Raw genomic sequence first — 25,906 nt, 5'->3', positions numbered from 1 at the left:
CATTTAAAAAGAAATCCAAAATCGCTTCTTGGCCTTTTGGCTAAGATCAAGTGTAAAAGAAATCCTGAAACGATTTAGTATATTATAATTTTTAATGAGATATATTTAATATCCTTTTATTCCTCCATTTTATGTTGGCTGTACCAAAATATTTGAGCCATTTCTATTAGCTCGTAATTTGTGATGTAGGAAGGATATATTCTGTAGGGCTTAATGGGCATCGTTTCATTACATCGGCAGGATATCCCTTCAGATTTGGTCTAAGAAATGAGGGTAGGAGAGATGCTAACCTGAAAAGTAGTTGGTGAACACAAGACCTGGCAGTGACTATGCTGTTGGTTGTTGACATTTTGAGGGGAATTTCTTCTGCTGATTCAATCTGCATGTCTTATACCCAGGGTCTACCCCACATCCCTGCTATAATCAGATCTAGATCTGTAGGCAGTAATGTACATTTCTATATTTATTTATTTTAAAAGATTTATTTATTTATTTATTTATTTAAGAGAGCAGAGGGAGGGGCAGAGGGAGAGGAAAGAGTGGGAGAATCTTAAGCAGGTTCCACGCCAAGTGCAGAGCCCAATGCAGGGCTTTACCTCAGGACCCTGAGATCATGACCTGAACTGAAATCAAGAGTTGGATGTTTAACTACCTGAGCCACCCAGGTGCCCCTAATTATTTACATTTATTTTTAATCACATCTTATTAAAGTATTTAAATTATACAGAAGAGCTAATAATGAAAAGTAACAATCCCAAGCCAATTCTGCCATTTTCTCCCAGTATTAAATTCATCTCTCTCCATGTGCTGGTATTTTAAATTTCTCACTTTTACTACATTACATGTAGACTTCATATGCAGATCCTGAAGCCCTACCTACTTGCTTAGTGCTGACACCAGCTCAGCTCACTGTGAGCAGGACCTGGATAGGGTGGTAGCTGGACTAGCCAGGGCCAGCAGCAAAATACTTTTCTCAAATGCTCCTCTTTCTCCTAGCTTAATAGCAAGCTTGAAACTCCAATGATACCCCAAGTTTTGGAAGAACAAAAAGTGTGCATACAGACCTGGGGAGCCAGCCCTGCAGAAATTCAGGAATGAATGTTCCAGGCAGACACAAGAGCAATGCAAATACTGAGGCAGGGGTTGGCCTGGGTGTTCAAGGGAGAGCAAGGAGGCCAGTCAGTGTATCAGAAAAAGCAAGTGACAGTGCACTAGTGGATGTGGCCAGCCAGGCAGGAGAAAGCACAGACCTGTAGGGCCTTATAGCCACAGTGGGACATTGCTTTACTGTATGAAATGAGGAGCCAAGAACAGGGTGTGACTGCCATTGTGACTGGCCTACTCTAACTATTGGGTGAGTTTAGACCATCAGGAGGCAAGAGTGGCACAAGCAGAGGATGGTGAGTTGGACAAGAATGGAAGCAGGGAAGATAATGAAGAGTGGCCAGATTCTTGCAGAACTGACCATATCTCCTGATGGATTTGATATGAGATAGGAAAAAAGCTTAGAGCCAACAATGAGCCTGAGTTTTTAGCCAGAGCATCTGGAAGCCTTTTACAGAGATGGGGAAGAAGCAAGTTTTGGGGTGAAGATCAGGAGTTTGGGCTGCAGTAAGTTAATTTTTTAAAAAAGATTTTATTTATTTATTCATGAGAGACACAGAGGGAGGCAGAGACATAGGCAGAGGGAGAAAAGCAGGCTCCCTGCAGGGAGCCCAATGTGGGACTCGATTCCAGGACCCTGGGATCACAACCTGAGCCAAAGGCAGACACTCAACCACTGACTGACCTAGGTGCCCCTGGAACATGTTAATTTAGGAACACCTTTTAGATATTCAGGTGGAGATAGGGGGGAGGTGAGGAAGCTGGATTCAGTGAGGCAGGCCTGGCTAGAGAACTATAATTGGGCATCACCAGCATAGAGATGTATTTAAAGCCACGGCACTGGGAGATATCAGAAGAGTGAGTGTAGATAGAGACGGGCAGAGACCCAAGGGCTGGGGGTTGGGCCCTTGGAGATTGGAGGTTGGGAAATTGAGTGGGAGACGGCCCAGCAACTAGAGTGGTAGGAGTGGAATGGGCAGAGAGAGGGAGCCAAATAGCAATCAGGCTTCACGGGGGAGGAAGGGCTTTGCCAAATGCTGCAGATGGGTCAGAGAAGGTGAGGACTGGATTTGACCACTGGATCTGGCAAAGCAGAGGTCATGATGACCTTGAGACCAGTTTCCAAAGAAGGGGAATGCTGAATGAAGGGGAGTCAACAGAGAACAAGGGGGTGGGAACAGAGAATTGTAGATGTGAGCCAGCACAGCTCTTTCATGGGGTTGGCTTAAAGTGAAGCAGAGAAGTGGGTTTGATGGAAGACATGAGGTTGCAGGGGGTGGGGGTGCAGTAGGAGGGGGTTGAGGTGGAGGTGTGGGTGAGTGGCAGAGTTGCTCTTTAAGTTGGGAAAAATAATCCTGCACATGTGCTGATGGGAGCGATCCACCAGAGGGATATCCTCCAGGGAGAAGGAGAGAACCGGGCAGGAAATCCTTGAGTGGGTGAGAGGCTGGGTTTAACGTTAGAGGGGGTAAGGGCTGGCCACTGGGAGGATCTGGGACAGTTCTTCCAGACCAGCCAAAGTGTAGGCAGAGTCAACAGGAACACATGTGAGCAGGTGGTGTGGATGGGGCGCTAGGAGTTCCAGGGGTTCAGTTCTCTTTCATTTCTTCCCTCCATGAGCTAGGAGCTCTGAGACAGAGGCAGATGGGGTAGCCGGTGATGGAGGTATGACTGAAAGGGAGAAAATGTGCAAGAGTCACCTAGGGCCTGGGGCAAAGGGATGAGCTTGGGAGTGTGGTAGGGCTGCTGGGCAGCAGTGAGGGGCCCCTGAGGTCAGGGGTCACCACTCAAAGCCAGGTCAGTTTGCAAGGTGGTGAGTTTTCCTCCATGCTCAGGTCCTGGGTGGGTGCAGGTGCAGCAGAGCTGGGGAGAAGTGGATGCCAGCTAAGTTGAGGTCTGTCCAGGTGCACGTGAAAGAGCAAGAGAGGGGGGCAAGGGGGCTGAGAAGGAATGCAGGATGTGATTAAGATGAGGATTATGAGGGCAGCCCAGGTGGCTCAGTGGTTTAGCGCTGCCTTTAGCCCAGGGCCTGATCCTGGAGACCCAGGATGGAGTCCGGCGTCGGGCTCCCTGCATGGAGCCTGCTTCTCCCTCTGCCTGTGTCTCTGCCTCTCTCTCTCTCTTTCTCTCTCTCTCTCTCTCAAAAAAAAAAAAAAAGGATTATGAAATGCATCTTATAAAAGCTTTACTGAGGAAAGTAACCGATACCCAAGAAAATACACATATTTAAAGCATACAATTTGAAAAGTCTGATACACGTATACATCCATAAAATCATCTCCACAATCAAGATAGGATTATATTTGTCCCCTTACAAGCGTCTTCCTCACTCTTGGTGGTTCTCTTCTTTCATCTCCTGTCCCTGGTGCCCAGGCAGTCATTCCTTCCTGTCGCTGTAGATTATTTTGCTTTTATTAGAGATTGTTTAGAGTTTGTTAATTATTTTATATAAATGGAATCTTTTCTTTTTGTTATTCTGGATTCTTTCTTTTCTTTTTTTTTAAGATTTTATTTATTCATGAGAGACACATGGCAGAGGGAGAAGCAGGCTCCATGCAGGGAGCCCGATGTGGGACTTGATCCCAGGACTCCAGAACCATGCCCTGGGCTGAAGGCAGGAGCTTAACTGCTAAGCCACCCAGGGATCCCGTTATTCTGGATTCTTTCATTCAGCCGAATGGCACTGAGATCCATTCATATGTGTATCAAGAGTTCATTTCGTTGTAGTGGTGTGGATAAGCCACAGTGTGTTCATCCATTCACATGCCAAGATGCATTTGGGTTGTTTTCAGTTTTGGGCTATAAAGCTTATATGAACATATGCCCACTTTTTGGGATATATGCTTTCCTCTCTCTTATAGAAATACCTAGGAGTAGAATGTCTGGATCATACAGTACACATGTGATCTTTCTGAAATCCATTGGGATCTAGAGGATTGGTGACTGGCAGGGTCAGGCTGTGTCCCCAGCCACCCACCCCCACATTCCTGAGCAATTACTGACATTGACCACACACTAGTCCTGCCACCAAGCTTTGCTAACACTCCTAACTTTTGACTGGTGGGAAGACCGTCTATAAGCACCTACTAGAATGTTCCAACACGTGTGGTCCTGTCTCTGAATCAGGGGTGTCTTGCTGATGTCAGGTCTTCTGCACACTGTCTGGGCAGCTTTGCCTCTCTGGTTTCCCTGCTTACTCATTCTTTAGGATTTGCACATCAGATTTACTGAGGAGCAGGCAATTATGATCTTATCAAGTGGAGAACTAATGCGGAGTGCCCAGGGGTGACACGAAAACCAGGCAGGACTGGAAGCAGTTGAAGCTATATAAAGGAGAAGGTGATCACGATTCTCTGAGCCCTGATGGTCCCAATCCAACATGGGATGAGGGAAAGAGGTCTGGGCTTTATCTCCCCACCTCACTGCACCCCTGCCCAACTTCTCACAGGGCGCCCAACTTGTGTTAAAGGTTAGCTTTCAAAAAAAGTGCAGTTATGACTCCGCTGCAGATATAAAAGAAATGTGCATTAAAAATCCCGTTTTTCTCATTATGATCAAGAGGACAAGCAGTGAGGTGTTACGGCCAGCTCAAAGGAGAATCACAAGGACAGATACATCTGGATACCAGGAAAATTGATGAACTTGCAAACGGAACACACTGTCTTCAGAGGTGGGGGAGATTGTCCCTCCACTGGACAGGACAGAATTTGTGTGTCTGCGGTCAGGAATGATTTGTGTTGCTACAAGATTTCTACGAGTTCACTTTTTTTTTTTTTTAAAGATTTTATTTATTTACTCATGACAGAGAGAGAGAGAGAGGGAGAGAGAGAGAAAGAGAGAGGCAGAGACACAGGCAGAGGGAGAAGCAGGCTCCATGCAGGGAGACTGACGTGGGACTCGATCCGGGGCTTCCGGGATCACGCCCTGGGCTGAAGGCAGGTGCTAAACCGCTGAGCCACCGGGGTGCCCCTAGGAGTTCACTTTCATCTGTGTGGAGATGTAAAGATCTGTCAGGTGTTTTATAAACTAGGGCTGCCTATATATTTCATACCAGATGCCCTTGAAGGAGTAGCATATTCCTGTGGCCCTTCATTAAAAAAACAAAACAAAAAAAACAACCTGGGCTAGCAAGCACATAATATCAAAGGGAATTGTAATTAATTAAATGCATAGGTAACTCTGGTAGAAATTTTAGGCAGGGATTCCATCCCACTCACCTTCTCTACTTTTTTAGTCAACGTTGCTGATAACCCACAACTCTGAGGGTTTAAGATGCCCCCTACGTTCCCAGGAGGGCTGAGGTTTGGGGTTGGGGGAGAGGGTGGTGCTTGAGATCAGCTGCTTGGGGCAGGATCACACCTGCCTGCCTGCGCCCAGGTGGCCTGCCGGCTTCTCTTGGCAGGTGAGGGCGGTTCCCCAGGAGAGTGACTTCAGCTTCTGCTGCCCCTTTAGGATAAAGGAGGAGTGGAACTTCGTGGCCGAGTGCAGGAGGAAAGGCATACCCCAGGCGGCCTACTGCAAGAATGGCTTCGTAGACACCAGCGTGAGGCTTCTGGAAAAGATCGAAAGGAACTCCCTCACCAGGCAGAGCTCGCTTTCCAAGGAGAGAGACAAACAGAGCAGTCCATTTGTGTTTGAACTTTCGGGGGAGCAGTGGACGGTGAGTGTGGCAAGGAGATGCCCGATGTGCTGAGCTCAAGGCATTGTTAGGCCTTGGCTTTGCCCCAAAGAGTGCTGCTGCCTTTAGAGAGCTTTCCCTTGGATGGGGAGGAGCCAATTGCCTGCTCTGAACCGGGTTCTTGTCCCCCTTGTTCCTGGCAGAGCAGGGCTGGGCTCTGTGTCCTGAGAAGGGCAGTGGGATCCCCTCGGATCCCTCCGAGGCTGGCAGGCAGGGGCTGGGACAGCTCAGGATGGCACAGCCTTTATTTATTTTATTTTATTTTTTTAACATTTTTTTAAATTTTTATTTATTTATGATAGTCACAGAGAGAGTGAGAGAGAGGCAGAGACATAGAGGCAGAGGGAGAAGCAGGCTTCGTGCACCAGGAGCCTGATGTGGGATTCGATCCTGGGTCTTCAGGATCACGCCCTGGGCCAAAGGCAGGCGCTAAACCACTGCGCCACCCATGGATCCCTGGCACAGCCTTTAAAATGGGTATTTCTGCAGTCTCTCCCCCAGACGTTTAAAATCATCCTTTACCTTTTTTTTTTTTTTTAAAGATTTTATTTATTTATTCATGAGAGACAGAGAAAGAGAGGCAGAGACACAGGCAGAGGGAGAAGCAGGCTCCATGCAGGGAGCCCAACGTCCTGGCTCTCCAGGATCAGGTGGTGAAGGTGGCGCTAAACCGCCAGGCCAGCCAGGCTGCTCCCCCCACCCTTTTTAAAATGAACCGAGCCTTTCACCTAACATCCCCCAGTGGGTGGTGACAAACCCTTTAGCTACTTTTCCTCCTGAGATTCTGAGGCCAGGACAAAGATGTCCCCATTTCTTGCCTCAGGTGTTTACAGGTGGCTCCTGCTCCTACTGCCCCTGGCCCGCTGCTTTGCTTGGAGAAGCGTCTGACATTTTCTGGTGGTGGAAGCAGCACCTGAGCATGTCATGAGCAAGCAAATGGGGACTCTGGTCCCTTTCTGGGGGACAGGGTTCTCTGCAACCTGCCCTCCATCTCTTTATCCCTTCAACTTATGGCTGAAGTGACTCTGGGCTGGGAGTCTGAATTTTTGAGGGGTGATTGTGGGGCAGACCTTTATTGACCATGTGATCTGGGGGTAGTTTACTTCACTTTCATATATTTTATCTCCTCCCCAGTAAAATGGTGCTAATGCCTGCCTTGGCTCCCTCTGTGGGCTGTTGTGGGTTCTGAATGAGCCGATATTCTATGACCCTGACTTGTTAGCCACACGGCCCTCTGAAACAGGGAGAGACGATTACTGTACAACCTCTAGTCATATTTCTCCTGCATCCCTATCATTGAGATCAGTGGGTACTCTTCTGGATTTCTAATTAAGTACTGCTGGTAAGTCATTCTCATCTGCCATCGTCAAACATGGTCCTGCCCTAAGCACTTACCCCATAGGGGCTACCCAGCCCACCTGGAGAACCTACATTGAGAAGCACTTCTCAGCACCTTTACAATTGTATCCCAGAGCCCTCGAGCTGGGAGAGGCCTTGGTTCCGCCCAGTTCCTCTGTCACTTCACAAATGAAGGTGCAGGGTGGTGGTGTACCTGGAAAAAGGCAGAGCCTGGCCCAGAATTCCGGTCTCTTCGCTGTCTTTCTGGTGCTTTCATATGACTGACTCATAAAAACATTGAGAAATTTGGCACGGCAAATATTAGATCTCTATCAAGCAGCTACCTGGGAAGGGACATGTAGCACAGATTTTAAAACCTAGTGCATGGACAGATTTTGTTTTCAGAAAGTGTTAAAGTAGTGCGTTGTAAAAAAAAAAAATAGTGCGTTGTAAATATATGTCGTGGCTGTGGGTGTGAGCCTGGTTGTGTGCACTGGGGCATTTGATCTTAATATCGTGAATTCACAGCTGTTTTGAAATTGGGCTAATCTGCTATTGTGAAATCAAGGGCAATCGCAGAATCTGAAAGTGGCTTCGTGGAGTGACTGTAGAGCTGGCTAAGGTAAGGTCTATTGCTCTTACCTGTGCCCTCTCGCCTCCTGTCTTTTATGTTAATGCCCAGTTGTACTTGGCTTTGTGCACACCACCACTCAGCTAGGGCTCCGACACCTTGGGGAACCAGCTGTGGCTGATGTAATTCATTCTATTGTAGGAGCTCCCCGATTCCTTGAAGGAGCAGACACACCTGAAAGAATGGCACATCAGTAATACCCTGATTCAAAACATTCCTACCTATATTGAGCTGTTTCAAGCGATGAGAATTCTGGATCTGCCAAAAAACCAAATCTCCCGACTTCCAGCTGAAATTGGTATGTTCCCTGGTGGGAGCCTCCCGTGTTCTCTCGTCTGGCAAGCCGGCAGGTGGTGGACAGGTGGTGGCCTGGCGCTTCCTTCCCCTCCTGGCCCAGGTCGCTGCTGGGCCGGGGTGTTTCCTGTGGTCCCAGAGCTGCACCTTGCTCAGGGCGGTGATGTCACCATCCCACCTGCAGAACTCAGCACAGACATTTGCCAATGGCTCAGAAGCTAGAAGTCCCATGAGTGAGCAATGCCGTGTTCCAGAACTTTTTCTTTTCTGTTTTAAAAAATTTAACTTCAATTTGCCAACATATAGTGTAACACCCAGTTCTCATTCCATCACGTGCCTTCCTTAGCGCCAGTCACCCAGTTACCCCATCCCTCCACCCACCACCCCTTCTGCAACCCTTTGTTTGTTTCCCAGAATTAGGAGTCTCTCATGGTTTGTCTTCCTCTCTAATTTTTCCCCAGTTTCCCCTCCCTTCCCTTACAGCCCCTTTCACTATTTCTTATATTCCTCACATGAGTGAAACCATATGATGATTGTCTTTCTCCGATTAACTTATTTCACTCAGCATAATACCCTCCAGTTCCATCCACAAATGTAAATGGTAGGTATTCCCCTTTCTGATGGCTGAGTAATATCCCATTGCATATATATGCCACATCTCCTTTATCCACTCATCTGTCGAAGGACATTGTGGCCCCTTCCACGGTTTAGCTACTGTGGACGTTGCTGCTATGAACATGGGGGTGCAGATGTCCGTTATTTCACTACCTCTGTGTCATGGAGTAAATACCCAGTAGTGCAATTGCTGGGTTGTAGGGTAGCTCTATTTTTAACTTCTTGAGAAACCTCCACACTGTTTTCCAGAGGGGCTACACCAGCTTGCACCCATATTTTCTTTTAGTTTTAGAAGTTAAGCATGCAATGACATGTTCACTGTTAACATAAAATACAACCACTTATTCCTGTATAAGTTTTGCCTATTATGTCCTTTTGATCAACATTTCATAATTCTCCATCATTTTTCTGTTCAGCTGCAGTACCTTAAAATGAAGACTACAATGACCATTGCTGCTTCTCTTTCTCTTGGAGTGTTAGGGGCGAAGGTCTGGGGGTTGCCAGTAGTTCCATGAAGGATTTTGCTTACCAGAGAGTAAGCAAAAAATTCTCTGATCAAAGACTGACATGCTCAGGCTAAAAGACAAGTTGACATTTAATAAGGTGCTTAAAAAACAAATACAAAATTATGTTTCATGCCTTCCCCATCATCATTTATAAAAATGTTTTATATCTTTGTTTCATGTTTGTTGTTAAAAAACCTTAAGGGATCTTCCCCCACGGATGTTCATTTGTTCTGATGACAGGTTGTTTGAAGAACCTGAAAGAGCTCAATGTGAGTTTCAACCATCTGAGGAGCATTCCTCCAGAACTGGGGGACTGTGAAAATCTAGAGAGATTGGACTGTTCTGGAAACCTAGAATTAACCGAGCTCCCCTTTGAAGTAAGAAAGCAATTATATTTGCACTATGATTTACTTCTATTTGGTTTATGACATGGGATGATCCATAATGCAGGGGAGATATTTTACAAGGTGAAATCCATCTTTATTATGTTATATTTTCTTGACACTTTAATCGCCCTATACCAGCAATTAGAAGATCTTTTATAATGTTCTTACACTAGGCCAGGAGCTGAGTGTAAGTTCAGTTCAGAAAAGCTATCAAAAACAAACAAAACTAGGCAAAACATCCTGTTTTCATACGAGATATTTTTATTTAATTCCTATTCAGTGTATGATGCCTCTTGTCTGTAATGCAGATCCAGACTTATTTATCCATAGTGGCACAATAAATTGGAAACAATTGGAAATAGGTAAAGTTTTTTTTTTTTTTAAAAGTTGATATATTCATAAAAACTGGCAGGTAAACAAAGTAATCTTACAGATAGGATTTTTTGAAAGCCCATTAATTTAAACAATATTCATTGGTGACTTTTAATCTGTATTCATTGGAGAAATGATTCAAATCACATTCTGATAAAATGGAGCAGCTGAGAGGGAAGAGTGTTTGTTGGCAAATAAAACTCAACAGGCTTCTTATGCTGAAGGAAGATAGCCATCTCCTAATCCTGCTGGTCACGAACAGACTGGAGACAGTATTGCTAGTGTGGTGCTGACAAGGCCCTGGCTGCTGATTATAGCCCTAGATTGGGTGTTACTCTCCTTGCCTGGAAATTCCTGGGTGGGAGGAAGTGGCTGCTTCTGCTGTTGCCCCAGGAAATGCCCAACAGTGGTCCAGGTGAGGGGTGTCCCCCAGGGCCGTGACTCCCTGCATGAGACCGCTCATTCTCCAGGCCTCCCCAGTTTAGAAACTGGCTCAGTCTTTTCTCGGTCATCCAGGCTGGAAGCAAGCCAAGTCATCATGACCTCTCTTGTTCCCATGCCCTGTATCCACTCTGTAAGTAAGTCCTGTTGAAAATGCCCTTGAGAATAGGTTCTGTATCTGACTACCACCCAGCATCTTGCCACTAACACCCTAGTCCAAGCCCGTGCTGTCCATCATCTGGCCTGGAACAACAGCCTCCTAGGCTTTCCTCTCTGTCCTTTCTCTCCTCCTACCTTTATTGAGATATAACTTGTATACTCCCAAATCCAACCATTATAAGTGTACAATTCACCATAATTCAAATTTAGGATAATTCTATCATTGCTCAAAATTCAGTCTTGCCTGTTTGCAGTTAGTCCACATGAGATGGCATATAAAGCAGCACTCAGCAGCCACAATTTGTTTTCTTTTTTCCTGGCAAACGGCCACGTGCTGCTGATTCACTTAACCTATATTGACATCTGTGGGAACAAGTGTACTGTGGATATAGATTTTTAGGCTCTTTGCTCTGAATGGGATTCTGTAAATGCTCTGTACTTGTTATACTTCCCCAGTTGGCTCTGTTCTAATAGCTCACTGACTCTTTACTATCTTCACCAATTCAAGCCTGAATGGTTCTCAGTGGCCACAAATTCAGCCACCTGTGCAAATTATGGTTTATTCAAGATACATACAAACTATGTAGCTGAAGACAGGCTGCCGGGTCACGTCTCAGCCTGAAGAAGGGCTTCATGGTCATGTCTCGGGCTGCATGGTCATATCTTAACCTTGTATTTATCCAAAGGAAGCACATAGCACTGCAGGTTCTGGTCTCTACAGACTCAGGAAAGCACTGTTTTCCTGGATGCCATATCCAAATGCTGGCATTAAAAAAACATTTTTTTAAAAGATTTTATTTATTTGTTTGAGAGAGAGAAAGAGACAGAACATGAGCAGTAGGGAGGAGGAAGAGGGATAAGCAGACTTTCTGCTGAGCAAGGAGCCCGATGTGGGGCCCAATCCCAGGACCCCGAGATCATGACCTGAACCAAACCAGACACTTAACCACTGAGCCACCTGACTGAGCCAACCAGCTGCCCCTAAATTTTTTTTTTATGGTTAGAAACATAATATTACATTTACCATTGTGACTATTTTTAACTGTATGGTTCAGTAGGGTTCAATGTACTCACATCGTTGCTCCTGTCTTTATGAGGATGTTTCTCACACAAACAATTGATGCAATTCAGAAATCAAATTCAAACAGACTGCAAGTAGACTGAATGGCTCATGGAGGGAACTACCAGGAATTTTGAGACAAAGGTAAAGATAAGGAAACTTCTGTGTAAATGAGTATTGTATTTACTCTGACAGAATGTCAGATTTTTATTTGGACAGCACTGGAATTTTCAAGCAAATATAACTACATTTCAAAAGAGTTTATTTCATTTTGCCCTTGATGAAAGTAGCTAGTGAGGAGTGACTATATCTAGGCACTTGCTCTCCTTGCTAGTTTAATGCCACTATGATTTTCCTTATTTTAATTTTCACAAAAGTCTTAACATATTGAGGATATTTAAAGGAAAGAAGTTGGGGTGCTTGGGTGGCTCAGTCAGTTAAGAGTCTGCCTTTAGCTCAGGTCATGATCCCTGGACATGATCAAACCCCCATGTCAGGCTCCCTGCTTTTCCCTCTGCCCGCCGCTCCCTCTGCTTGTGATCTCTCTCTCTCTCTCTCTCTCTTCCTCTAATAAATCTTTTTTTAAAAAAAGTAAAGAACTTTTTCTTTTACAGTCTGAAAAATGTACCTTCTACATTTATTGTAAAAAGAAGAAATATAAGAGACACTAGGTAATTCAGTCTTGATTTTTCAGCTGATCTGAGAACCCCAGCAACACAGTCAGAGACTTTGGACTGAGTTATGGGCACCCCAAACATCTTTTTTGATGACTTATTTGCTGTCACATTACTGTCTTCACATTTATTTTTATAAATTCAAAACAAGAGTAAAATTAGAATGTGCCCATTCAAGGGGGTGAGTTTGACCTGTGTGCCACTAAAGCAAATGCAGCAGTATGGAACGAGGTATTATATTAAGGTAAAAAGAGACATAAGCTTATTGCTTCTTTCTTTTCTATATTTCAGTCATTCCTTCTGTTGGTCCAACTGGCTCCATATTGCATATTACATAACAGTCTTGAAAATATATTCTGAGAGGCAGGCCAAATTCTATTTGTGGACTCTGAAAATAAGTCAGTAAAAGGTAGCTCCTTCTGTATGTCATAACCACGACCTGACTTACAAAAACAAATCCAAACATGGGACACTCTTCCTACTTTATTCAGTTGTCATAGATTTGAGCTCAAAATAAAAAACATGTATTTCCCTTCACATCCAGTTACCATGTAGACATAAAGAGTAGAGATTTCTGATTACTTGCCATGTCCTTTTATGAGTTCAAATGTGAGTCTTTTTAAGATTTGCCAGAACTCCTTGTGGCTGTCTTTAAGTCATTCTATTTTTTTAAGGCTTGCGCTTTTTGTCTTCTGTGACTTTGTACATGCTGTTCCCCATCTGGAATTCACTTCCCTATCTTTCTACCTGTCCAGGAACTGCAGGACCCAGTGCAAAAACCCCACTCTCTGTGAAATCTTTTCTGACCCCTGGCCCTTATCCTACTGTGACATTGGCACATTAGCCCCTTAGGTCTGTGTTACCAAGCACTGCTGGTTGAAAACTTCTTCACATTAGTTCTTGCTACATAGAATTGTGTTGCTTATTTTCAAAAGTGTGAACTCCTGGAGGGCATCTGTTGTGTGCTGTTGACTGTAGCATCCCCAGCATGGAGCACATCGTCAGCGCTCCCAAAATACATACTCTACTGATCTGTGTTGCATATATTCTTAGAAGTGCCTGTGGGATGAAATATTCCCTGAAAATTATTAGTTGAAGATTCCCGGTCTTACAAAAGTAATTAGAATATGTTGTTATTCCTTTCTAGTTAAGTAACTTGAAGCAAGTTACGTTCGTAGATATCTCAGCAAACAAGTTTGCCAGTGTCCCAATCTGTGTCCTGAGGATGTGTAATTTGCAGTGGTTGGATATGAGCAATAATAGCCTGAATGACCTGCCCCAAGATATAGACAGGTAGCTACTCGCATCCTGAAGGTGAGGTGTATGCATCAGTTACTAACGCCTTAAACACCGTTAACATTTTTAACATGCATAACGTGCGAATGGTCTTTGAAATCAATGGATTTTCCAAGAGCTTATTGTTTCTGGGAAATGTGCTTTGTTCTTTATATAATAAGATAGTTTCCAGTCTTCGTCCTACATGTTATACGTGTGTGTATGTGCGTTTGAACACATCTCCATTATCTTGGTGACTGTTAATTTACTTGAGTCCTCAACAGAATGACATCATTAACTTTCCTTTACCCCACAGAAATAACAAAGTATAGTATTATATTTGGAAGAGAAACCTACCACTCCATGTTTCTACCTATGTGTTAAAGATGGAAGAGGAATGTTTTGCTCCATGTTTAGAATATCAGTGAGAATAATTTTTACTGGTTTCATTTATTGATTTATCACACATCACCTTTCAAACAAAACTGATATGAGTAGTCAGGTTTTTCCAATTGTATCCTTGTATTTTGTGTTTAAAAAATAATTATACTGAGCCGCCTGGTTGGCTCAATTGGTAGAGCATGCAACTCCTGATCGTGGGGTAGTGACTTGAAGCCCATGTTGAGCATAGAGCTTACTTAAAAAAAAAAAAAATTATACTGAATCATGTTAAGATCCATTCATTCACTCATTTATTCATTCATTCATTCCACCAATGATATCAGGCTCCTGTATGAGAAGCCAGGAATTTAAAATGGTGAATGAAACAAAATATCTGGCCTCCTGGAATCTACAGACTTTATAAAGATACAGCATGATAAGTAAGCTGTCGTGACACATAAGCCAAAACTGGCTTAGTTCTGCTGGTCCTTCATATGACCTTTTTCTACTCCTGGTACCTATGATGTGTGTGTTTTCCAGCTTTGTGAGACTAAGTGGGAATTGTTTTAGTTTGAAACACAAGGGGGACTTTGTGAAATATTTGTGAGATCCGTCAAGATTTTGCAAATGAATGCAAGGAAAAACTAGGGGAGGCTCATCGAGTTAGAATAAAATGGAAAATAAGTAAAACCTATCTGGAGCTCATTTTGCTCATTTCCTTTTCATTCTGCAGGTTTCTTTCCATTTTAAAGTTAGAATATCAGACGGGAGAAGAATACTGTGCTTTCAAGATATACACCAGGAAATCTGTTGCTCAAATCTGTTCATTCTAGGCCCAACTCCAGTAGAGTTCCCTTCCCATGCCCTGCTGCCCCCCAAGGAATGTGACAGATGCTTGGAGAGGTGTACTGGTTGTCCGGCCGCTCCCAGACTAGTGTCTCTTGTGCAATCTGCTTATCCTGCTGCTGTATTTGTCCTCCATTGGTGATTAAGTCCATGAAAACTTAAAAAACCCCAAATCAGGTCACCTGGCATGGTTTTATTTAAACTTTAAAGTCAGTTTATTCTCATAAGGGTTGCATATATAAACTATGTAGGGATTTCATACCTAAATTTATTTGCCATTCACTTTTTTATGAAGTTAATCCTTATGGTCTGATCCCTTTGACTTCTTTTTAGGCTAGAAGAACTGCAGACCTTTCTCTTGTATAAGAACAAGCTGACCTATCTTCCTTATGCCTTGCTTAACTTAAAGAAGCTCACCTTATTAGTCGTCAGTGGGGACCATTTAGTGGAGCTCCCAACGGCACTGTGTGACTCTTCCACACCTTTAAAGTGAGTAGATCCCAGTAGAGACATTCAGACGCAAGGTAAAGAGCACCTGCAGCCTGGGCACCCGCCGTCTCAGGAACTGGATTATGTGGTTTTGGTACTTGGAGGATCTGATCCCTGTTCATGGAAGTTCTGATGCTTTCTTACAGGATATTGAAATTTTTGACATGGGGAGGTAGAACTTGGAGGGTTTCTGGACAAATGCTGCTGCTATTTGAAGTGCAACAAAATGCATGCCCATGTCTCCCTCATTGTCTTATCCTTCTTTGATTTCCATTAAGGAACCTGTAAAACACCCCAAACTAAGAAAAACCATCCATGCAAATACAATATAGATTCTTTTCTTTTTTTAAAGATTTTATTTATTTATTCATGGGAGACACAGAGAGAGGCAGAGGCATAGGCAGAGGGAGAAGCAGGCTCCTTGAACGGAGCCTGATGCGGGACTCGATTCCAGGACTCTGGGATCATGACCTGAGCCAAAGGCAGATGCTCAACTGCTGAGCCACCCAGGTGCCCCTGTGATACAGATTCTAATCTGGCATGAGACATCCAACAGTCTTTCTTATCTTGGAAGTGGACTTGAAAAGCCCCAGCTTCACACTCCCCTGAAGCTGACTCCAGGGCATGTCCCCTTGGCTCCCTGCTAGCATGTCCTGCCAGAATTTGAGGCTTTGGGATCCTCCCATTACCTCTACCCTGAGACCACTTTGACCCACAGCCAGCAGCATGAAGCCTCCCCAGAAATCCTTACATGAAGCTGTTCTAGTGAGAGCCACTTCATCCCTGTGTCCAGAGACCCATCTTGAATACCGGGTGTTTGCTAAAACCACCACCCAAGGGGTGATTTCCTTGGGATATCCAGTTCTTTCAGTGGTAAATGCTCACTATTGACATATATCTTTCTTGTCTTCTGTTCCTGGCAATAAGATGTATAGCAGACAGATATAGAGAAAATAACTTACAAAAGGAGAGATTAAATTCATTCCTGTGTAAGCACAAGATGAGCAGGGATATAACATCTTCTTCCCACTAACCCACCACACTCCTTCCATTAGAATGGGTTTTCCCCCTATGGCTGTCTCAGGAATGTCTTCCAGATAAGAAAAGGCCCCCTGGTGGGAGGGATAGCAGGATACCGCCCCGCCCCCCCAACCCCTTCCACATTCAGCAGCAGGAGTGGCAGGTTCACAACCAAGGACAGGAAGGGAACTTCTGGTTAGGGGAGAACTGACTTGTGTGCGGGTAACTAAAGTCATCTCAAATGATACAACTGTAGGACTTGCAAATCTAGAAGAATCAGATGGAAGCTCTTCGAATTAATAAAAGTTTAATGAAAACACTAGATATACATTTACATTAAGACCTCTATGTCTTAACAGTTTCTTTGAAATAGTCTATAGAAGAATAATGGAAAGAATGATGCAAGTAATTGTATTAACCAAAAATATAAAAACCTAAAAATATAAAAACCTAAAAAATAAATCTAGAAAAATGCTACTAAAATACCTCTCTTATGTGAAGAAAATGAAAACGTGTTCCCAAAGGCTATCAAAGAGGTCTTGAATATTAAGAAAGATGTATTGTAGATTTCCTTGCACTTATACATTAATTAAAACTACAAAGAAAATGAACTGGGAAACATACGTACTAAAATAAGACAAGTAGGCTTTATCTTCCGTGTTTATAGAGAGCTTCCACAAACCAATGAGAATGATACCACTCAAGCCAGCAGGACCCACACTTGCAGCCAGAGATTCAAGGGATTTCCAATTTTGAATTGAAATAATTACACTGCCTTTCCTGTCAACATGTCTTTCAAAACTGTGAAGACAGGAGATCAAATGTCATTTCAGTTTTTCTTCTTGAGCTTCTTTTTTTTTTTTTTTTTTTTTGGTAGGAGTCTCCATTTTCTCAGGTGCAGAGATTTTGTCTGACTGAATCCTTTGTAACTGAACCCCACTTCATCTTAGAGTTTGATATCATTCATTGGGAGTAATACCAAACATAGTAGGCATGATCCAACGTGGAAGGGTCTGATGGAGAGTGAGTGTCAGTGTCCACTTCATGGCCACCTGCCCGCTGTCGTCCATCTATGGCTAAGAAGCTCTCATTCCCTCAGGGCAGTGAGCAGGACTGATGCCATAATCCTCTTGGATTATTCCACAGGGCAGTTCTGCTCATGTTAGTAATATTATGTGGTCTGCTGTGACCTGCAAGGAAAAGTAAGAACTTGGGATTCAGTACCACGGAGGTTGACTTCTTATGAGAGGAATTCTGTGGTTAAAAATACACAGGCGAAAATGTGATATTGTTTGTATTTTCTTGAATAGATTCGTAAGCCTCATGGACAATCCTCTTGATAACACCCAGTGTCAAGATGATGTCGAAGTGATGGAAAGTGAAAGAGATCGTCAATGCTTTGATAAAGAAGTTTTGAAAGCCTATCTTGAAGATCTTAAAGAAAGAGGTACGTTAATCATATTTAAAGTTATTTTGGGGGCGCCTGGGTGGCTCAGTTGGTTAGCGTCCAACTCTTGATTTTGGCTCAGGTCATGATCTCAGGGTCCAAAGTTAAGCCCTGTGTTTGGGCTCTGTGCTCAGCACAGGGTCTGCTTATCCCTTTCTGCTTGTCCCTCTTCCTGTTCTCTCTTTCTCTCAAATAAATAAATTTTAAAAATCTTTTAAAAAAATTAAAATTCTTTTAAATAGATATAAGGAATTCCATGTACTCATGCAACACTTTTATTGACATAAGTCACAATGACAAAAGGTTAATTGGTTATTTTTCCATGTACCATATATACATAGTTAATATAGTTTCTTTAAAATATCAAATTATATATGTATACATATATGTATATCTATACACACACACACACATATAGTTTCTTTAAAATATCCAACTTTTCTAGTGTACTTGAATCTTGATACATTATCAACTATTTGACAGAGAGGCCAGGAAACACACTTAAGACGTTGCCTTACTAATTGTACGTGAATTTTTAACAAAATGACCTTGACAAGAGTATCCCAGTTAATGGGAAAATAAAATTCCATTTCAAAATCCGTTTAAGGCATCCCTGAGTGGCTCAGTGGTTTAGCGTGATCCTGGAGTCCCGGGATCAGGTCCCGCATTGGGCTCCCTGCATGGAGCCTGCTTCCCCCTCTGCCTGTGTCTCTGCCTCTCTCTTTCTGTGTGTCTCTCTCTGAATAAATAAATAAAATCTTAAAAACAAAAAACAAAAAACAAAATCCATTTAAATTCAACTTTAGAAAAATTTGTTTCTTACATAAATCAAGGGCCGCTTATATAAAAGCCGCAAAAGGGAAAACACAAGGTGGCAGTCTAGTACCTAGATCCCTTTAGCTTTGGTTTCCCACAGGGTAGTGATAATTCAGAGGAACGTGGAGAGGTCACAGGATCCTGGAAAGGGTGGGAAGCAGTTTCCCCAGGGGATCTTTCCAAAGTGTTCCAGAAGATTAGTAGTCCTTTCTTCTGCTACAAGCACACAAACACTGGAGGAAGGCCTAAGTCACCTTTTGTTCTAATTACCACCTCCTTCCTGGGTATGGATGCCTGAGTTTTTTCTTTTCCAGTTCTTTTGTTTGTTTGTTTGTTTCTTTTTCTTTTTGTTTTTGTAAGTGAGGTATGGACCTGTAGAAAGATGTCATGCAGGAAGATTTAGGGAAGAGGTAGCCCTGGCCCCCAGGACTTTGCAAATGAGTACCTCAGTCACCCTCAGAAAATATGCCTGTAAGGTTGATCCTTCCCCACTCACAGACTAAGAATGATTGGTCACATTCAGATATTTGGGGATTTCATGACATGAATGAAAAATACTATTTATTGGGCAAATTAAAACTTTTTTTTTTTTCAACTGAGTTAAGCAAATCTTTATACAATTACCCCCAATCCATTAGGCCATCCCCAATCTTGAATGCTTAAATAGTATGAAATAAATGAGAAATTTATGTGAAACATGAAACGATTGGCAGAACTGCTTATTTTGTCAAAGTTTATCTTTGGGTTTTATAGTTTTCCTCTTGTGAAACCTTTATTGTTGTATTTTATAGTTTATTCATAATTACAATTTTAGAGCTATTTAAAAATGCAAGAAAGAATTAGAGAAAATAGGTATTTAGCTTTGGATCTGTTGGTCAGGGATAGAATAATTTGCTTTGTAAGGTTAACTTTAGTGATGATAGCTTTTGAATTCGTTCACTTATTTCTAAATAATTATAATAATTCTATCCTTCATATATTTGTATTGTTCATATGATATCGCCAATATTCAGTTGGTTTTGACCAAAGTCCATAGCTGTAGGGGAAAAAAAAAGGTAGCATTAGTGAGTCATGTGGACTTCCAGCCTCATGTGATTCAAGAACAATGAGCAAGTGAAACCCTTTGCTGGTCCTCAAGTGTTAGTGACCTTGAGAATTATCTGCAGGCCCTACCCTCAGAGATTTTGCCTCACCAGCTCTGGGGTAGGGCCTAGAATGTGCGGTTCTAACAAGTTCCCAGGTGCCTCACCTTGAGAAAGAGTCATTAGTATAGACACCATCCTTTGACAAAATTTGTCTGTGTAGGGAGAATGGGCAGTAACCAGTGGGAAGAGAAAGACTGAGTAAAGGGGTACTTCCTAAGATCTTGCTGGGTTTAAGAATAGTCCAAACTTTGCTTATAAACCATCTTCCCTTCTTGGTATCTGACCTGGTGTCTCAGGTCTTTGGCCGTCTATTTCTGTTTTGTCAATTTTTATTATTTTAGGATCATACTGTTTCCCAGATTCTGATGTACCCATGTCAGTTTGTTAGAAAGAGTGCAAAAGAATGACAGTTAATAATTCTACCTTAGATCTAAATATTTCTAAAGCATGACTAAACGTTTGTGAAAGCTGACTTAATGGGGATAGGTAAATCCATTTATTTCCATACTTAACATAGGAAGTGGTAGTGATTTGTGTGTTAACCCGAACCATGACATGTAGCTACACTTTGTAATAAGGGGAATGGTTGAGTATATTTGTTTCTTTTGTTACAGAATCTGTTCCCAGTTATACCACCAAAGTATCTTTTAGCCTTCAGCTTTGATACCATCCATCAGAAGACTACATAATCTCCCTGTGCTGTGGAGCTGTAAATCTTGGTATCGTGAAATAATGGTTTGTGCTTAAGGACAAAGTCTAGAAACCACAGTCATAGTTAGGAAAAATGACTTTCAAATTTCACATTTGTGAATTCTTCCCTCTGTTGACTGGAGAATTGATAAGCTGGTTTATATATAAAGGCTCATTTGCAAACACTTGTATCTAAATAATGCACATTTAATATTTTAGAAAATGTGTTTTTCTAAAAAAATTATAACTCAAAGACCAAAATCTGAAGCTGATTGCACTGTTTTTAGGAATCCAGGGATAAAGGGGTTATAAAAAGAGCATTTATATTGGACTAGTCAAATGAGATTTTATTTTGAAAGAGTTTTAATGAGATATTTCTTTTACTGAGAAAAGCTGTCCTTGGGTTAATACAAACTGCTATTTTCATATGTTTAAATTATATTTTGTAAGTGTAGGGTCTTGGGAGAGACTTCAGGTATAATTTGGGTATTGAAGGTAGAAAGAAATGCTGATTGTCTGCCCATGCATTGGGCACAGGACACGCAGGTGGTGCACTGGTAGCCCTTGCAGAGGTAGCATGGGCCTGACTGGTCCTGGGAAGCCTTATGTGGCCTGCATGGGTGGTCCTCCTGTCCTGAGTGGGCATCTTGGGGGTCGTGGGACCCACCTTAGAGTAGGGAGCAGAGGCAGTACCCTCAGGGACTCCTTGGCCATACAGGGTAGCAGGGATGACTAGTCCATACTAATGAGGAACCCCTAGCAAAGCTTCCTGGCAGGTACCACAGAACTCTGCCCATGGCCATAATGCTATGGTCCACGGGGGAGTCATGAGACTGTTTTATACTGGCAAAGTTGGGATTCATGATAGGGCTTTTAACACTTACACTACATCATATGATTTGGGGAAATTGTACAAATATCTATTTTTATACCATTATTTTGGGCTAAAAAAAAACCAGGATTATGAGTTGAAGATAAGCTTTAACAAGTAGCTTTTGTGACTAAGAAGGAAAAAGTGCATATATTCATATATGCATTGGCTCCTACATGGTCTAGTTCAGTACCCTCCGATAGAATTTTCTGTGGTGATGGAAATGTTCTGTATCTGTGCTGTTCAAATGTAGTGACCACCAGACACATGTGCTTTTTGACTACTGAACAATGGTGTTACTGAAGAACTCTCAATTAATTAAGGATTTTTAATTAAATTTAAATTTAGTGGGGATCCCTGGGTGGCTCAGCAGTTTAGCATCTGCCTTCGGCCCAGGGCGTCTGGAGTTCCAGGATTGAGTCCCACAACGGGGTCCCTGCATGGAGCCTGCTTCTCCCTCTGCCTGTGTCTCTGCCTCTCTCTCTCTTTGTGTCTCTCATGAATAAATAAATAAAATCTTAAAAAGTTAATTTAGATTGCCACAGGTGGCTGCCATATTGGACACACAATTCTAGCCAGTTGGGTTTTTGGAAAGAAATGAAGGGTGATTTTTATCTTCTCTTATCTGAGGAATAGTCTGTCCCCAGAACTGCCACTATTGACACCCTCTATATTTTGTCTTGATAGATTTAATCATAATTTCAAGTGTTTTATCCTCAACAGATGCAAAACAGGCAGAGCATTCTAAAACCATATGGTAATACTTTAGCGGAGGATTGCCTCAAGTTAAAAATAGAGAAGTAGGTTAAGAGATGAAAAGAGTAGGAAAACGAGAAATCACTTCATTAGAACCTCAAACAATTGTATTCTTTTAACTCTTCAAAAATAGAACTGAAATTTATTGGTTGTACTACTTGAATGATTTTGACCTTTTATTTCATGCTATGTCTATATTATATACAGCCAAATTGGAAGTAAATCTTAAAAGGGGGCAAGTAGGGGCTTTCACACAAATTGTCCATAACTTATGTAAAATTTGTTTCAATAAAACCAGTCTTTTGTGCAAAAACCTTGTGTTGGTGTTACATATAAACAAAGGAAAAGTATTGCACCATAATTATCTCATGTTACATAATATTCCGTACCAATTATAGTGTTTGAATGTGATGTTTGTAGAGATACTATTTAGTTCATTCAAATAAATGTAAAAATGGAGCAAGATTATAATGTAGAATGTGCATCTTAGTGGAAATATGGAGATTTGAAAATTTTATGTGCTGCATATGAACTGATTCATAATTTGGAAAAGGAATTTTCATAATGAGATATATGTTTGGTTATATGGTCTCATTCATTTGGGGAATATAAAAAATAGTGAAAGGTAATAAAGGGAAAGGAGAGAAAATGAATGAAAATATCACTGAGGGTGACAAAACATGAGAGACACCTAACTCTGGGAAATGAACAAGGGGTAGTGGAAGGGGAGGTGGGTGGGGGGTTGGGGTGACTGGGTGATGGGCACTGAGGGGGGCACTTGGTGGATGAGCACTGGGTGTTATGCTATATGTTGGCGAATTGAACTCCAATAAAATTTTTTTAAAAAGAGATATATGATTGGGCATTAAAGCAATATGAATAAAAGAATAAAATGTAATTCCAAGAATAAAAATGTTCTGGTTCCAAAAACTTATTATTATACCCATTTTTCAGACGTTGGACATTAAGGGGCAAAGACACTTAGGTAAAATCATCGAGTAGTGCATTTTAATTACCACCAAGGACCACACACATTTCTTGACTCAAGTTTTCTAGAATGACCATTAGGCATGCTTGCCAAATACCAGGTTAGGGTCACTTAATGATGATGGCAAACGATAAACTCCAGAAATCAATTACTGCCTTTCCTTCTCTGTGTCCCTTTCTTTCCTCCTCAACATGTCTCTTGAGTCTCTCACTACTCCTGAGTGGGAAAGAAGTGTACTTTGAGGTGTTGTGTTGTGGTGGGTGTAAGTTTACGTGATTCTCATTTCCTTTGTCCTAGAGCTGGTCTGTTCCTGATTCACAGCGACAACACTTTGCCTAGCTTGTCTGTAGCAGTATGTGCTATCAGAGAAACTTTAATAATGTAATAACATTTCTTGGCATCTTAAAGGACTTTCCAATTCTTTCTTGAAATTAAATTTCTTGGGCAGCCCGGGTGGCTCAGCGGTTTAGCACCGCCTTTGGCCCAGAGTGTGATCCTGGAGACCTGGGATCAAGTCCCACATTGAGCTCCCTGCATGGAGCCTGCTTCTCCCTCTGCCTGTGTCTCTGTCTCTCTCTCTCATGAATAAATAAATCTATAAAAAATTATTTTTTTTAAAGATTTTATGTATTTATTCATGAGAGACTCAGAGAGAGAGAGGCAGAGACATAGGTAGAGGGAGAAGTAGGCACCCTGTGGAGAGCCCGGTGCAGGACTGGATCCCAGGACTCAGGGATCACGACCTGAGCTGAAGGCATATGCTCAACCACTGAGCTACCCAGGCTCCTAAAATTAACGTTCTTGAGGTTAGTCTTCAGGGAGCTCACAAATCATTCAACTTTCACTTGCCTTAATGTCCCAATGATCTAAATTCCATTTTCTAGTTTATTTTTCTTATTGACATCCGCCCATTCCACCCATCCCTGCCTCTCTTTGAATACTGTAGAGTCTGTCTGGAGATATTGGCAAATGTTTCACATCTCCCCGTAATCTGCCTTTATTGTGGAAAAGTGCACACATGCACACACGCACGTAAGCACATTCTCATCTCTTCTGGAAGCTGATCAGCCCTGGGACTCTCATCTCTTCTGGAAGCTGATCAGCCCTGGGACTCTCATCTCTTCTGGAAGCTGATCAGACCTGGGTGTATATTTCTTTAATTACGCATCATATCACACCACCATTCTATTAGTACACTAACCTACATTATACACCATGCAGCGAGAAATAGTAAAGTACAAGAAACATGAAATAGAATTTGAAGCTTATCTCCCCAACCTGGGCGGATGGTCCTGCCACAGCCCTGAGCTGTGTGGACCCTGTGGTGGAGAACACTGCTTCGAGACCCAGATTTTCAGCCTAATGAAAACCACGCCAAGTGCCTCCATGGGCTGATGTCATAGAGTGTGTGCAAGCTTCTCAGGGGACAGAACATCCACAGGTCTCATGAAGCTGATCAGCCCTGGGACTCAGGGATCCAGGATTGCAAGGCTAGCTCTTTTACTAACGCACTGCATAAGTTTGGGAAAATCATTTCAGCTTTTACCCACCTATAAAAAATAGTTGGAGAAGATGATTTCTAAGGTTGATTCCATCTTTAACATTATATGACTTGCCTTCCACTAAGAACCCCTTTTTAGGGGCAGCCTGGGTGGCTCAGTGATTTAGCGCCACCTTCAGCCCAGGGTATGATCCTGGAGACCCCGATAGAGTCCCGCGTCGATCTCCCTGCATGGAGCCTGTTTCTCCCTCTGCCTGTGTCTCTGCTTCTCTCTCTCTCTGTGAGTGTGTGTGTCTCCCATGAATAAATAAATAAAATCTTAAAAAAAGAACCCCCTTTTTATATTAACAACTCAGCATGTCCTCCCTACTTCACTGGTCACTCAGCTTCCAGCTACTTCTAGGCTGCTGGGCACACTTGTTTCTCTTACATGCTTTTTCCTTAGGCATGTATTTGTAACTATCTTGTTCACTATTACATTTGAAGTTTCTGGCGTTTGCCAAATAGATATGCAGACTATGCCCAAATATTTGAAAACAAATAGCAAGTCTGTGAAGAATTTACCCATGCATTTCTGTTGTGTTCCCAATACATCTATCTGTGCTGAGATCTACAAATACTATTTCTGCTATTGCCTTAAAAGAGTAAACATACATCATAAAAATTGCATTTTCTAGAAATCCAAATCAAAGGTACAGTGTGATATCACCTTACACCCTTTGGTACAGCTATTATAAAAGAATTAAACAAAACAAAATCATTATTGGCGAGGAAATGGAGAAATTGGAACCCTTGTCCCTGTTGGTGGAAATGTAAGATGATGCAATTGCTATGGAAAATAGCATGGCCGATCTTCCAAGACTTAAAAGTAGAATTACTATATGATCCAGCAGTTCCACTTCTGAGTATGTTGAAAGCAGGGTCTCAAAGAGCTATTGGTATACCCATATTCCTAGCAGCACTACTCACAATAGCCAAGAGGTGGATGCCATCCAGATGTCTGAAGATGGATAAACAAAATGTGGTATATATATACCATGGAATGTTATTCAGCCTTAAAAAGGAAGGAAATCCAATCACATGCCACAATATGAATGAAACTTGAAGACTTTATGCAAAGTGAAATAAACTAGTGGCAGGAGGACAAATACCGTATGACTCCACTTTTATGAGGTCCTCAGGGTAGTCCTGAGGAATGGTGGTTAGTAGGGACAAAGGAGGGAGAAAACACAAGTTGTTGTTTAATGGGTATAGAGTTTCAGTTCTGAAAATGAAAAAGTCAGTGAAAAGTCAATGAGAAACTGAGGTGCATTCCAGAGGGGTGTATATTTCTTTAATTACGCATCATATCACACCACCATTCTATTAGTACACTAACCTACATTATACACCATGCAGCGAGAAATAGTAAAGTACAAGAAAC

The 25,906-nt window shown here is 42.3% G+C and overlaps 1 protein-coding gene and 1 pseudogene across 1 annotated transcript in view; both read left to right on the top strand.

Annotated features, from left to right (window-relative positions):
• Nucleotides 1-22,307, top strand: part of LRRC2 (leucine rich repeat containing 2) — a 37,444-nt gene extending 15,137 nt beyond the window's left edge. Inside the window, exons 3-9 of the mRNA XM_041763029.1 lie at nt 5,557-5,764; nt 7,893-8,049; nt 9,407-9,543; nt 13,406-13,551; nt 15,094-15,249; nt 17,580-17,716; nt 20,292-22,307. Of these exons, the coding sequence (XP_041618963.1) occupies nt 5,557-5,764; nt 7,893-8,049; nt 9,407-9,543; nt 13,406-13,551; nt 15,094-15,249; nt 17,580-17,716; nt 20,292-20,341 (991 nt within the window). The 3' untranslated portion in view covers nt 20,342-22,307. The remainder of the gene's footprint in view (nt 1-5,556; nt 5,765-7,892; nt 8,050-9,406; nt 9,544-13,405; nt 13,552-15,093; nt 15,250-17,579; nt 17,717-20,291) is intronic.
• LOC121496403 lies at nt 21-117 on the top strand (annotated as a pseudogene).
• Nucleotides 22,308-25,906: the final 3,599 nt, after the last annotated feature.

This window comes from Vulpes lagopus, chromosome 7 (assembly GCF_018345385.1).
Source record: "Vulpes lagopus strain Blue_001 chromosome 7, ASM1834538v1, whole genome shotgun sequence".
Taxonomy (NCBI): domain Eukaryota; kingdom Metazoa; phylum Chordata; class Mammalia; order Carnivora; family Canidae; genus Vulpes; species Vulpes lagopus.
This window is presented reverse-complemented; position numbering and strand designations above follow the sequence as displayed.